Below are 13862 nucleotides of genomic sequence, written 5' to 3'. Positions count from 1 at the left end.
AGGAAGTTTTCCTGCAGGAAATTATCACTAGTTGTAATCTATGCAACAATCCAAGACAGTTAATTTTGTATAATTATAACTCAGATCGAAACGGCTCCCGTGTACCATGGCAGTCATGTAGTAATTCCCCGGGAATGGAGCTACTGTCCACCCCTAGAAGATGATGGGTCCCCAAGTGGGCTGCGCAAGATGGACTATTCTAGCGCCCCACCGCCATACGTCCCGAATGAGGTACGCATTTAGGTTCAACTGTAAATAAAGCTGGTTAACTTTGATAAAAATAACGCCCTGTACAGTTAATAAAAATGTCTTAAAAATATGAGGAGTGTTTCTTTACCACGCGAACTGTGTTAGGATGATTTTTATTGTTAGACGACATCGGATCCTTCATTTGGTTAAAACTATGGGCCTGAGATGGAATATTGGCTTTTAAATAATGTCCACAGATTTAATTAATTCATATTAGGGAAAACACCTTACGCATTAAATAGTTACAAAATAACTTCAAGACGACTTGTGATAGATATTTACCTCACGTATATATATACAGGTGTACCGTTTTGCCTAAGGAGAACGATAAATCAACCTAGTTTTACGCAGGGTCTTCAACCTGAAGGCTGAGTTCATCATCGAAGTATCAAGTCAGATACAAAATTTGGATAATTCCCATAAGTCATTTGCCCAAATCCAAAGTAAACATTACGCACATGTGTATATCGTATGACATATATATCATATGTGTACACGTCGAACTGGCAGCGCGCGACCACTTCTAGAATTTTTCATCTTGTCCCTAGTCTGTTATTTCAATATAAGTAACGATTGTAAATATAAATAACAAAATCAAGTAACATTATATAAGGTAAAGTTTACAGCTCCAAACAAATAATATAAAAACAACAATAATAATAGAAATAAGATGGTGCATCAGCAAGAAATCGACGAAAAAATTGAAAATTCAAGGTACGAAGTTTTCGCCTTAGTTGTGATAACCCACCAACTTGACGTAAACAATCATTACCGTTTATAAAGCTCGCATAGTGTTTGTTAGTTGTAGTAGGAACTGTTAGAAACACTAAAATTATCCTAAATATTTTTAAAAAAATTACAGCATTTTTGGCGTCATATCCACAGACTTGAGCCAAGTGGTTTGCTTAAATTGATATTGAAATATCTATATTTAAAAAAAAATAACAAGAACACAATGTGAAGAGTTCAATTACATTTGTAGAAATTTATATCCGCAATCTTAATGTTGCGACGTAATCATCCCATATGAAAATAGTCGACTGCTCGATCTGATCTTACTTGCCGTCTTGTCATTTTTTAACCAGAAACTAACTTTCGTTCCAGACACTTCTGAGTGAGTTCCGAAGCATATCTCGAAGTAGCTCTACAACCGGTTCTCAGCGAAACCTCGATTTCAACATGAACCTCGCCAGTAAGTTGACGAATAATAGCTTCGAACAATCTCCTTTGATTAATGATATCTATTCATCAACGATCGCTTTCTTGTCCATGTTAGTTCCTTTTGGCGGAGGAACTTCCACAAGGACAACACACGGTCGCGGAAATGAAGCTATAATTATTAATATAATATATTAATAATTATTGGTATTTAAGATGCGAGTAAAATTCGATTAGTATGATCTCTCCACTTACTACACTATGACCGTTTCGAAGACAGACCATCTCTGTACCTGTGCGCTTCAAAACAGCTAATGTCAAGATTTAATGAAAAGAAAATGCAGAGTTATCACTGACTTCATGGTCACACAACTATCGCATATTTCAGACCGTTTCGAATTAAGTGTCGAGTCTCACTCAATCCCATCGATTGCAAAGCCGGTAGAAACAATCAACCATCGAGTAGTTGCCCGCCAGCTCGAAAGAGCCTACACTTCACCAGGACAGATTGGTGGCCTTCGAGACAGTCCAGTTCAATTTACTCTCGGTGGCGATGACGACATTCTAATGGGAGTTTCTTCGTCGGCTACGCCAGATCTTCTCGGCCATGTAATGCACCCTGCCATAATGATGAATAATCGACAGCCAGATATTGATGTTGGGTCGATTAATGAGAGCACATCGTCTGGAGAGGCGAACGAGGAGAAACCACCGCATCTAAAGGTAATACTTTGTCGGTCTAGGAATGGGGTGTATAAATCCGCTACCCCAATTATTTATTTGCTCGTATTGCAATTTTGATTCGTAAGTACTAGTAAGAGCGCAATGTCATGTAGTCTAGATTCAACAGATAAAGAATGGACCATCTCTTCTATTCTATTTTCTTAAAAACTTAAAGACCAAATATATTGAGTTGACAACGACATAATTACTCTTCATAATTTAATTATTAAGCATGCATTCCAAGTTGCATCGCATCGACTCCTTTGGATGATACTGGCTGGCTGTTTCAGTACTCAGTATTTTGCTGGTAGCGAGTTTACTACATAGTTAAAACGACACTCTAACCGGCAAACGAGAATAGATCTCAGTTTGAAGGGATCCCTGCTAGTGGTCCCCAGCCAGAGGCGCGTCATTTTCCAGTCGAGAACGTTGTGTATGTGTGCGAAGTCTCGTTATGAGCCTCAGGCGACAGGGTGACCGTGGCATTGAGAACCGTTATAATAAACGCTTCTTCTAAATGGCAGTTGTTTTGCGGGAAACTGGAACCTGATAACCCAACGTAGTAACGAGATGAGCGAACATTGCAGTCGGCTAACGGATGTCCCTCTGAAGAGCGCGGGCCGTCAATGGACAGACATCCTGATTACGGCGAGGTGTTTACTGAATGTGTGGAGGATCGTATCAAACGGATTGTGTGGCTACTGACGTGCAGAGCCGCCAGATGATAACTGTATCGTACTGTCAGTCGTACGACCCGCTGAGTTCTGGCACACTGCATAGATTGTGCTCGGTTGCGGGTGTCTGTGAAACCATTGAAGCTATAGTGTATTTTTGAATCACGTTATTAACAGCAAATACCTAAATTGATCATGTAGTTTTTGTGGAAAACACAGGCCAGACTGTAAAAAAAATCAACGAAGGTATTCGTAGTAGGATTTTGTGTTTAAAGACGATCGTTTGATATAGAAGTGAAATATTGTAGGTATGTAAAAAAGCGTCCGTCAACCATCTGCACAGATGAAATTTGTTGATCGTTTTAGTTTTAGCTCTAGCTATTCAGTGACGAGTAAAACGAATCGGTAGTAAAAGGAGCTAAATTGAAGTACACACTTAATCACGTACTATGTTTCTCTAATCCTGCATAGGCCGCAGATTCGCTGTTGCTTCTAGCTGCGGCGGTTGAAAAGACAGGTTCTGGAGGTCCTCATGGAAGTGCGCATATAACGACAGGCGTTCTAGGACCTAGTGAACTTCGGATGTCACGAGGAGTCGAGGCGACAGAAATCAAAGGCGGTAGCGGGTCGTCCGCATCACAAGAAGATTCGGACGATTCCAGTGACACCGGTCAGAGCCAACAGTTAGTGAGGCAGCCAAACCAGATCCGAAGTGTGGGAGCCTCACTGCGTACGGATGCTCTGCACCACGTCTTGTCGCGGGATCGACCGGATAGAAATAGTTTTTCTAGTAATTCGTCAGGTGAATGGAACTACCTGTTGTTAAGGTTCAACACGTCCATCATCATTGTGACTGTATGAGAACGTATGCCGCTAGGACATATTTGGAAAATGTATTATTTTACGGGTGCCGTTTGAGTACCTTGACAGCTTTTCGCATATCTGTAACGACGTTTGTAATAGAGGAACTGGCACAGCGACTAAAACAGTTCGTCTTCTTGGCTGGAGTTCGCTCCCTCTAAAAACGTTAGCTCCATGTGTGTTTCTAATTTCATGATACAATCACTGTTTTTCAGGCAACTCAACATCAAATATGCAGTCTTTCACAGGGCCTTTCGATGGACCGCCTGTTCGAACGTCTTTTGCCAATTACACCGACACACTACGAAAATACGAAGCAATGGCCTATAGAGAACAATCTGGTTCAGGAGGAACCTTAGATGGGGGCCAGTTACAGCTTTCCGGGCTTCCGGGTACCCACAGTGTCACACGGATCGAACTTCCAGCGGAAGCCAGTCTCGGTACGCATGAACAATATTTGATTGCCATATCAACTTTTGCTCCTGACTCAATACCAAAATGATATAACCATTGCGTAGTAACGTGACACATCTGTTTATATGCACGCAGGGTTTACATCCATGTGCGATATCGGCGGCGACGTCATCGATTTGACGTTGTTGCCACCTCCTTCATCGCCAGAGTTAGCTGAACTTGAGAATCTGGGCCTTAACCAGTACGATCTGGGTCGATTGATCATTCCTCCGCCACCACCTCCGATAGAGTTCTGCACCCAGAATGAAATCATCGCCCGGTTTGAACAGGCATCTAGGTATGTTGAAAAATTTCGATGTGATCAACTTTTGTGATACGCCTTGATGCAATTGTGCTTTGATCCTATATACAAGATGTTGCTAATCCATAATGAGAGACTATAAAAAAGTCGACTATTTTATCGCCATTTTCTATTCGAATTCGTCCACTTTCAGGGACATTTACGATATCATACAAACGCCACCGCCGAAAGCGCCTCCACGGCAGAAACGCGGCTCACCTGAACCCGTCAAGGTAGGAAGATTCCTTTGAATGTTCCTGCTGCATTTGTTTGCCCTTGACGAAAACCGTTGCCTGCCATTTGAAACGTTTATGGTGTTCGACCATTTTTATCCACTCCTGTTGAGTAAGTAACAATACTGAACTATAAATGCAGGCCTCGATTTATATTCACATTTGAAAAATTCCTTCAAACGAGGACTTCAAGTCCAAGTCCTCGTTTGAAGGAAGGAATGGGGTGATACATCCGCCCCCGCCGACGCCCCATTTATCACTAGGCTTCCTTGTTTTCTCCCAATGTGTTTTTGTCGTTTCACCCTGTGAAATATTGTCACAGGAATAAAACGTAGTACTTTCATTTTCTACAGTAACCGTCCAGCACCGACGACCTATAATTTGCAAATACGATTTGGAAGTACACTCGAGTGGCAGGGAAGACGGTCGTGTACGACTATTAGGCCATTCACAGTAATTTTTTTTGATCATAGAGCCAGGACAGATTGAGCGCTTTGCTTGAGAATAGCCTCGGCATGTATTTACAGACAGAATTTAGATACTGCATTTCGAAGCTACATAACTATAAGCCTTTTACTATCATTCAACCGCACAGGCTCTTTCGGTCCTTTTTATTGTGCTGCTATGCTTCACTCTTTCTAACTATGTTTGCCTGTTGTCTCTAACGCTGCTGCCTGGTCACGTTGGTATCGTGTCTCGTGGCGTGACCTATGTTTGTTGATGAAAATGCGCTTGCTTCCCCCGTTATATGAATTACTGTTCGTTATGGCTTCGTGTGTTCCTTGTGCCGTCACCTACTGACCTAACCTACCTTTAATCTCTTTCGGGCCACAATACGTCCGACGCAACTGAATTACGACGCGCTGTACCTGTTGTGTATCAACGTGCCAGGACCCTTAAGGGTAGGTATGATGCACATCACTGAAACATAGACCCTCTCTAAGGAGACTGCATGGAAGCAGAACGCCAAACAATATCGATATGTGCTTTAGAAAAAGGCAATCTAGCCTATAGAGACATCCTTACACGTCGTGGATGGATGAATCTTTGCCGTGCTTTTGTGTTTACGTTTATGGTCACGTCAAACGGTCCCGTTTAAGAGCACTCCTTTAAACAGAAATTCAATAGCAGTTTGTATGACATGTGATGAATGGGAAAATTTTTCCGTGCCTGTTTCGAGTTCATTTTCTATAACATTCTATTATCTTGTTGCGTTTCTAGAACTCGCGTACAAGCTTCAAGCGTGGAACGCCTGTTAGGCAAGCGAGAATACTTTACCAATACCACATCCATTTCAAAGCAAGCATTTACCATTGATGCGCTGTTACCTTGTTCCTTTTTCCTGTATCGGATGCGACAGCCAATCCGATTGTCACAGCATCTACCAGCTCCCCCACCGGATCTCGACACTTTAACACGTACAACGACGGCCGATTCGCCCACGTCTTCTTCAAGACCCAACACTTCACCATTGTCCAATGCCTCTTCAACTGGGAATCCTCCAACAGCACCCCCAACTCCGAGAAAGGTTCCGGAACAGACGAACGGCTTCAGTAGAGCACAACATCAAATTAGCACAATGGTAGGCGTAGCTAAATAGATAAGGAACGTCCGTACATTGTTTGTTTAGGCTTGCTTTAATTCGGTATTTATTCGAGCATATATTGACTCAGACATCATAATCTCATTGTCACATAGGCTTCACGCTTAAAAAAGGTTCACACAATGAAGAACCAAAGCAGCGTTAGCAAACGTGATCCGATTAAATTGTCACAGGCGCATGACGCGCTGATCTCCGAGGCCCGCCAGTTCGTAACTAGCTCAAAACTTCTAGTACGCGAGATGGCGTTGCGAGCGCAGAAAAATCTCGACATTGGCGGGATGCAGCTGGAAAAATTGCACGATCATTTGGTAAGTAGCGCCGAACTTCGAGAACGACCTGTGACATTTGGTAGAAAAACATTGCCGACCTGGCTCGTATTGCGTATTGCTCGCATTCAACTATTCAATAGAAAAATTAACACCACTTCAGATATGTCCATTTAAGTTTTCTGGGCTAACTTGGTCGATGAATCATGAAACCATATAAGCTAGAACAACAATACTTTTATGCGTTGGCTTCTATATTTTTTTTAAAGGCAGTCTATTCTGTATAGATTTTTTGTTGTAGGTGACCAAATTGTCTCTAGAGTACGCTACATGCTTCTACCCGTTAAAAAAAAAAACGCGTTATGAAAGGAAATTTACCTGCAGCAAATTCTTTTGCTTAACCTCGTGAGGCACAGTATCTTAGTTTTGTAAGGCTTAGCCAATTTTCGATGAAATCTATTAACGCGAGGAAGTTCTCTGTGACATAGTAACGGAACCTCAGTTTTTAGCATTACACGATACATTTTTCTTCAATGAATGATAATTAATCGTTTTATAGTCGTACATAGCCCTAGACCTAGTATAGAGCTACGTATTTTTTTAAAGCATATTATTTGACTTTTTAAACCAATAAAATAGCTCTGGACAAGCATATCTCATATTGCGTAACGGATGTTTAAAATGGAAAATATTATGTGCGACAAAACGCATGCGATACCCTAACGTCTTCGATGACTGCCCCTCTGCTGCAGATCACCTGTGTGGCCCTTTTAGAACGCATGTTCCTCTATAGCGAGACGGTTTTGATGCAAAGCGCTGAAGTCAGTCATCCTTTAGCCGATCATATGGACCGCGTCGCCATGGAGTTCCATCGAATGATTGGCAAACACAATCTCACAGGTACGCGTTTGGTACATGTCGCATGTATGATCGTCTGTGTTATACATGCATATAGTGTAGTATTATATAATGTATTGTGAAGTGAAACAGAAACGTACTTTACTGTACCCAATGGGCTAAATCTGTTCTATTCAGTTGTCTCTTTCATGTCACATCTCCACCAGCGTTATTCAATAAACGTCAACATAAAGCAATAATTATTTACCATATATATGGTGTCCATAATCTTTCAGGCGACAGCGGCTTATCGGAAGAAGAATTGGGGACCCAGCTAGCGAAGAATCTCAATTCACTCATGCGAATTTTAAGGACGTGATTGATTCCTCATACTGAGGGGCACTCGCCAACTCGTCAATGATGCGTATGAGTAATTGTACCCATGAAGATAGCGAGACAAGCTTCCCAAAGCTACTTGAATTACACGTTAGTTTTCTCCGAATCCGCTACAAACGTCAACTACAAGATTTGGCGGCAACTGAAGAAAGACAACTAAGCTGTCATCCGTTCGGGAGAAATGGAGCTAAACCGTGATGAAATTTCAGAACTGACAACCGATAGCATTTGCCGATTTATGGGGGCAACGGGACATGCCAAAGGTCCACTGCACCTCAAACAGCCAATTCTTCTAATACTACTATAAGCTCGACTCTATTGGACGGGAAATATAGTGCCGTACCGATGTATTTTCATGAACGTGTTGGACGAGTCCACCTTCAGAACATATCTTTCCGCACTCTTCGTATATTTCACGCGATATACGCCTTGGTGCAACAGTTCTACTCCTTAGTTGTTTGTTTACTTATTATTAGTATTACTGGAATTGAACTTCTTCGAGTAGAGGCATTTTTTATTTAAAAACATGGCGAAAAGAACGACGGTTTCTCAAGCGTTCAGTTATTCTAAGAGCTTCATTGATTATTAAGCGGTGTTTTTATTATCCTAGCCGTCGAGTGCTTCGGGTTTCCTTTCCTCCTCATGAACAAACAACGAAGTAGCTGATGATAATAACCGTTCGTGTTAATGCATTTAGCAACTGCAAATGATAGCCGTCGTATTCAACGAGAAGGGACCGACACGAAAAGGAACACGATGAAGAACACAGTGGTGATGACGACGACGACGACGACGTATGATAAGTAGAAGAGCCCAGATATCTTAGAAGGACGCCACGCTACACGCTAGCGCTTAGCAGATGATGCAGCTCCGATGAACTGTCATTATAACGAGAAAACGCGGCGAGAGGCGCGAAATCTCCCTAGAAAATCATCACAAACTTTCCTTAGTGGTAGGAAGGTAGCCAATTGTGTTCTAGAAGCTAGTTCGTTCAGTTCAAAGACAAACTATCTTATTTATTATAAGTGTCTTGTGCTATAGGCAAGCGATTTCGTGAATTTTCGTGAGTAACGTTTAAAAAGGTGTTCTCTATGACACTAGAACATTATGATTCTGAAAAAAGCAGGATAAATTAGCGGATGCGGTCATCGCGACCTACCTAGTTGGCTGACTCGAGTGTTGCTAACTCTTGCTAATAATAATTTATTGGAACAAACGGCCTATCAATATATAGAAACTACTCAAATCACTCCATCTTTCAGCAAAGATACACGTCTACATAGTATTGCAACAACTGTTGAGTTCTAAAGTCGACATTGTGATAGAACGGTGCCGAAACGCAAGCTAGTTTACAGAAGAAGAAATCCAGGGTACCGCCTCTATCCTCTTTCAGCATTAGTTAGCGACACTTTGATCGGGCTAAGCATTAAAAACCCACAGATTTCCTTGCGAGCCTTGAGATGGAACAATAACATTGTGTATGCAGTGGTAGTTATAATCAAATGCAATGTGACGGAGTAATAGTTGGGGGTAGTTGAACGGCAGAAAATCAAGATAGTTATAATGTTAGTCATTTCATCTGGGGAAGATGCGAAGTGATGATTCGATGAGCACTAAACTGGAAGCAACCCGGATCGGGTTAGTCTTCACTAGCTCTAGAATGTCGTTCAACAAAACCTGCTCTTCTTATATATACGAGTAAAAATGTCGTTGTAACAAGTAATCCGCTGGAGTATATACGTCCAGATGATATAAGCTCGCTTCTTCCCGCCAGCTAGCGATCAGTATTTTAAACGTCGAACGATTAATGAAGTGGAAGAAAAGGCCGGTTGTTACGAAATGCCTATTTGGAGGTTGAGCCTAAAATGGAGCGAAAAATAACGTGCAATATATATTAGTTTAAGGTATGCTGTACGTCCGTATTGGGTATGTAAAACTAATGGAAGCTAACACGAATCGGCAGTAGAACCTTTGCATATTGCGAATCGAGGTTAGCATCGTCTTCGTTTTCTATCTAAGTTCGATCTAAGTTTAAAGGTTCTTTTTTATACGGTCTCTTGATGAAAAATCTACCATATCGTCTGTTACTTTGTTCTCGTATCTATCTTTTGTCATTTACTATCTCATAATTACATGCCAGCCAATAGTGGATCACGCGGGACGTGTCGTCCCATACCGTCTCTGGATCGTTCTTCAAGGGCTTAATCTATACGTTAAATCAAGGGTTGCATGCGAAGTAAAGCCACGGGCTAGGACAAACAGAAACACTGTCTAATTCGCACCCTGTCGTCTCGAACAGCACGCGGCTATTCAGTTTAGATCGAAGAGGAAATTATGTAGGCAAGCAATTATCTGATCCGTTTGTAGTTTTTGAAAATTTAACATAAGAGAGCAGAGCCTTGCGTGGATGTCGGCCAGGTCGAGAGTCTGCCTGAATCTGAAATGAACCTCTGAAATCTGAAAATTAACACCAGTATCCGTGGATGAAGTGACATATTTAGATAGATAGGTGCTAGATAGTTACAGAGCAAAGACGCATGCAAACGTACGGCCCGCAATGGAAAAAAAGGCAATTGTTACGTGACTGTATCCTCTCTCGTAGACGAGGCATTGAACAAAATGCGCCCAAACGCTAACAGACATCATATATGGCTTGTGTGTATCTATATGAAACGTAACGTAATAAATACAGCAACGATGATACCACAAGAAGACCAAGCTTTGCTTGGCAGAAGATACTTGTCGGTGACGACGAGCTATTATGGTAAGGCTGTACATCGTATAGGATGTACATGTCGTTGCAGCCAACCAGATAGATCAATGTTTCTCAAACTCGATTTAGGAAAACGAGGCACCGTCTCATGCATAAAATACTATAATAATCATGTACGATGCTCAGAATGTGTGCAAAGCAATGTAACGTTTATGCTAATGATAATGGCAATAATGATGATATAGAAGTATTTGACACACTTACAAGAGAAGTATGACGATAAAGTCGCGATATATATATACATATGTATATGCATATATATATATGCATCGGGGAAAAGTGTTCGGGGTAACAACGAAGTGGAAATGAACGGGTTACGAAGCGAAGGGGATCTACGGGGCTGTGAATACGGTAGAATGACCACGCACTAACAAAAAATGGGCTGTGTTAAATGATAGAAGACATGTTACGTCCTAATGTTGAAACAATTACGAAGCTGTAACACCGCCGACCAAAAAGTAACAATAAAGGGCTATTTTAAAGCTGCATGTGTGTTGAATTCACCTTCTGTCGCATGGGCTAAATCAATTTAGACCATAAAAAGATGCTGAACCGGAACTTAAGTGAACTAAAGTAATGCTTGCTCCACCGGTCTGCCGAGCACAACTTACCGTAGCCGAACAGGGACGTTCCAACGACCTTTTGTCTATTGTTCGATTTAATGACTTAGTAATCTAAGGATCCCTGGAACGTAGTTGTCCAGAGAAGTGTACATTTCGAAATAGCGTTGGTACTGTCGTTGAGCATTGCGGCAGACGTCTAACTCGCAGCATTAAATGGACCTCATCAGTCAGCGATCAGGACCTTCGATTGTAGGCCTTTATTGCTTCATATCAATAACATAAACGTGTCTTAACCTCGTGATAATGAGCTAATCTCTAACTTCATACATATTGGAATAGTCGTAATAGGCTACAGTTTCAGTAATAAGGCATTATGGCAGAATACTTTTTCAAATGATCTAGGAATGTTTTGAATGTGATCAGCTAAAAATAGGGTGATATTTGTTTTCGATAGAATAGCTAACGGCAATCGTGAACTATGACAGAATATCAACTATCATTGCCGGTGTATGATTCTACCAGTCTTGGTATATTTACACGTGGAGGTAAGCAATGAAATGGGTGGAAACCACATCCTTTTGTAATACGATTTGCCCCCGACGCTATCTAACTCAACAAGCTTTCACCCTCAATCTGCTTTATTTCTTTCCGTGTTTTACGTGCGATAGCTAAGCTACAGCTGGTTTTTGCCAGTATTAAGAGAAGTGTCTATGGCCAAATTTTAGTCCACGCCACCATTTGTTCTTACGTTTAGGATGCAGACATGTTTTCCATTGTGCTATTACGGAAATTCAATTTACTCCTCGGATTTGCGCCTTAGTAACGTCGGGTACAGTTTCAGCGGTTCTTACCGGTACCGCCTCGTAGGAAAGCTATAACGTTCGTCAATCCTTTTAAATCGTAGAAATCCCATGTCATAAACAGAATGCTCTAACACAGAGTAAGCGAACAATAAATTAATCATTTTGATTCAATCTAAAATATATATATATATATATATATATATATATGATTCAATGGGATCGGGTACTTTATTTCGCGACGCCTGGGTAAAAGCATGGCATGAAGGACATGTAGTACCTATTCGGTGACGATGTACGTATTCTGCCTGTATGTACATTAGTTAGGTTGGCGTTAAATCCGCCACGGTTTTATCACTTGTGATTTTATTTGTCCTACCTAACGTTGTATGCTAGATGTTATAGGCTGCATTTTTGTCCATTGTTTTGTATGTGTATCGAATATAACACTACAGATGTAAATGTCAGAACGGTCTGCCTTTATTGCCGACTGCGCCTGTCGGAACCATAGCGTTATAAGTGGTGAGTCGTTGCTTAAATTCATCTATAAACTGAGATGAAAACTTCGTCTTGTTCATGTAACCAGGATAGGTTTTGTGTCTGATCTCAGTGAACGCTGTCTCCGGCGAATGGTCGTATTTTTCATGGACACATGGAAGGTACAATAATCGTCCGTGAGTAGTTTTTGTACTCATTGTTTGATATGAGATTCGATCAACTGTGTTCTATTGGGTGTGCCCTATGCACGGTGTCTCATTGAGCGGTAACCTTCGAACGCGTGTGCCTATGTATGTTAATGAACGATGCCGGACTACTGCAAGTGTCCTTAGCTATCATTACGTCGCGGTTAATCCCCCTAATCACATGCTATATATAAAGGGATTACGCTTGTTAAGTGTCGATTTTCTTGATACTATCTAATCTCGTTTAGTGAAGAGAAGCTATTATCTTACATTTACCTTTTCCCTACCTTCGATACTATAATTAACTAAAATTGCAGGAACAAATTTCACATACGCCCGCGCGTTTCATATTGTCGAAAAGCAGGCTGTTTCGTTTGAACTTTGTTCCATGTCGAGTGAAATTTTTCCTGTCGTTTGTTAGCGAACATTGTTCAGTCTTCCAGGCTGTTCTTCCCAAACTAGGCTTGATTGACAGCGTCCACAATAGACCGACTGGCTTCGTAGTCAATAACAAATAGATCGAAACGGGAACCCCTTTACGAATCTGTGTTGTCGTCCCTAACGCGCTCAGCGTAACCTTTTACTTTATGTACACGACTCAGCGAACGGAAAAAAGATGCATCGCCAACAACAGACTTGAACTTACGGTACGTTGTGAGCACCGGTTGAGCCGTAACTGAGCAGACGTATCGAGTGCTAGATATGGTCAGCCTTTTGCCTACCACATCTTACCAAGGACATACTTTAATGAACAGCAGACTAGCAAGGCCGGGTCGTTATTCGTCACCGGATTGTGCCTGCACTGAAACGTATGTACCAAAAAAAGCCTATTGATTACAGCCGCTATCGCTGTTATCGTCGTAGAAGCAGTAGTAAAAATAATAACATCGCGTTACAATAAGACCTAGACAAGTCTGCGGAGTACAACTCATAGGCCATATCACCTAATGGAACAGCAGATTTAATACAGGTTCGTGTTCTGTGAATTTGGTTCATTTCGCCTGCGGAAGATACCTCTCATGCATAATCGGCAAGCACTTCAAATGTACAATTTCAAAAGTATATATATGATCTTCCTATTTACCAACAAAGCGAATCAGAAATTTCCACTTGTTTTCAATCGATAATAAATAGTAACCGAAATACGTCAACTACTATACTACAGAGTAAATGGAAAAAGATTAGGTTTTCGAAGCTCCCTAGGAAACGTATCATGACCCATAGCCCGTGAGGTGATGGCAAACGAGTACATGCCGAAGGCACCGCACAGAAGTCGCTCTAAGTGAGCG

General features: G+C 41.4%; 1 protein-coding gene across 15 annotated transcripts in view; it reads left to right on the top strand.

The window, feature by feature from the left end:
* Nucleotides 1–11009, top strand: part of LOC111253903 (uncharacterized) — a 72163-nt gene extending 61154 nt beyond the window's left edge. For 10 of the 15 annotated variants that reach the window (XM_086975817.1, XM_086975820.1, XM_022814100.2 and 7 more), the window contains 11 exons: nt 85–231; nt 1354–1441; nt 1796–2130; nt 3276–3606; nt 3881–4105; nt 4215–4416; nt 4574–4652; nt 6013–6234; nt 6351–6563; nt 7274–7421; nt 7655–11009. In XM_086975817.1, the coding sequence (XP_086831943.1) occupies nt 85–231; nt 1354–1441; nt 1796–2130; nt 3276–3606; nt 3881–4105; nt 4215–4416; nt 4574–4652; nt 6013–6234; nt 6351–6563; nt 7274–7421; nt 7655–7737 (2073 nt within the window). In that variant the 3' untranslated portion in view covers nt 7738–11009. Of the gene's footprint in view, nt 1–84; nt 232–1353; nt 1442–1795; nt 2131–3275; nt 3607–3880; nt 4106–4214; nt 4417–4573; nt 4765–5543; nt 5555–5873; nt 6235–6350; nt 6564–7273; nt 7422–7654 lie in introns of those variants that run through there. The other 5 variants (XM_086975818.1, XR_015317804.1, XR_015317805.1 and 2 more) reach the window with 5 other exon arrangements.
* The last annotated feature ends 2853 nt before the right edge of the window (nt 11010–13862 follow it).

The sequence above is a fragment of the Varroa destructor genome, unplaced genomic scaffold (assembly GCF_002443255.2).
Source record: "Varroa destructor unplaced genomic scaffold, Vdes_3.0 BEIS01000007.1, whole genome shotgun sequence".
Taxonomy (NCBI): domain Eukaryota; kingdom Metazoa; phylum Arthropoda; class Arachnida; order Mesostigmata; family Varroidae; genus Varroa; species Varroa destructor.
This window is presented reverse-complemented; position numbering and strand designations above follow the sequence as displayed.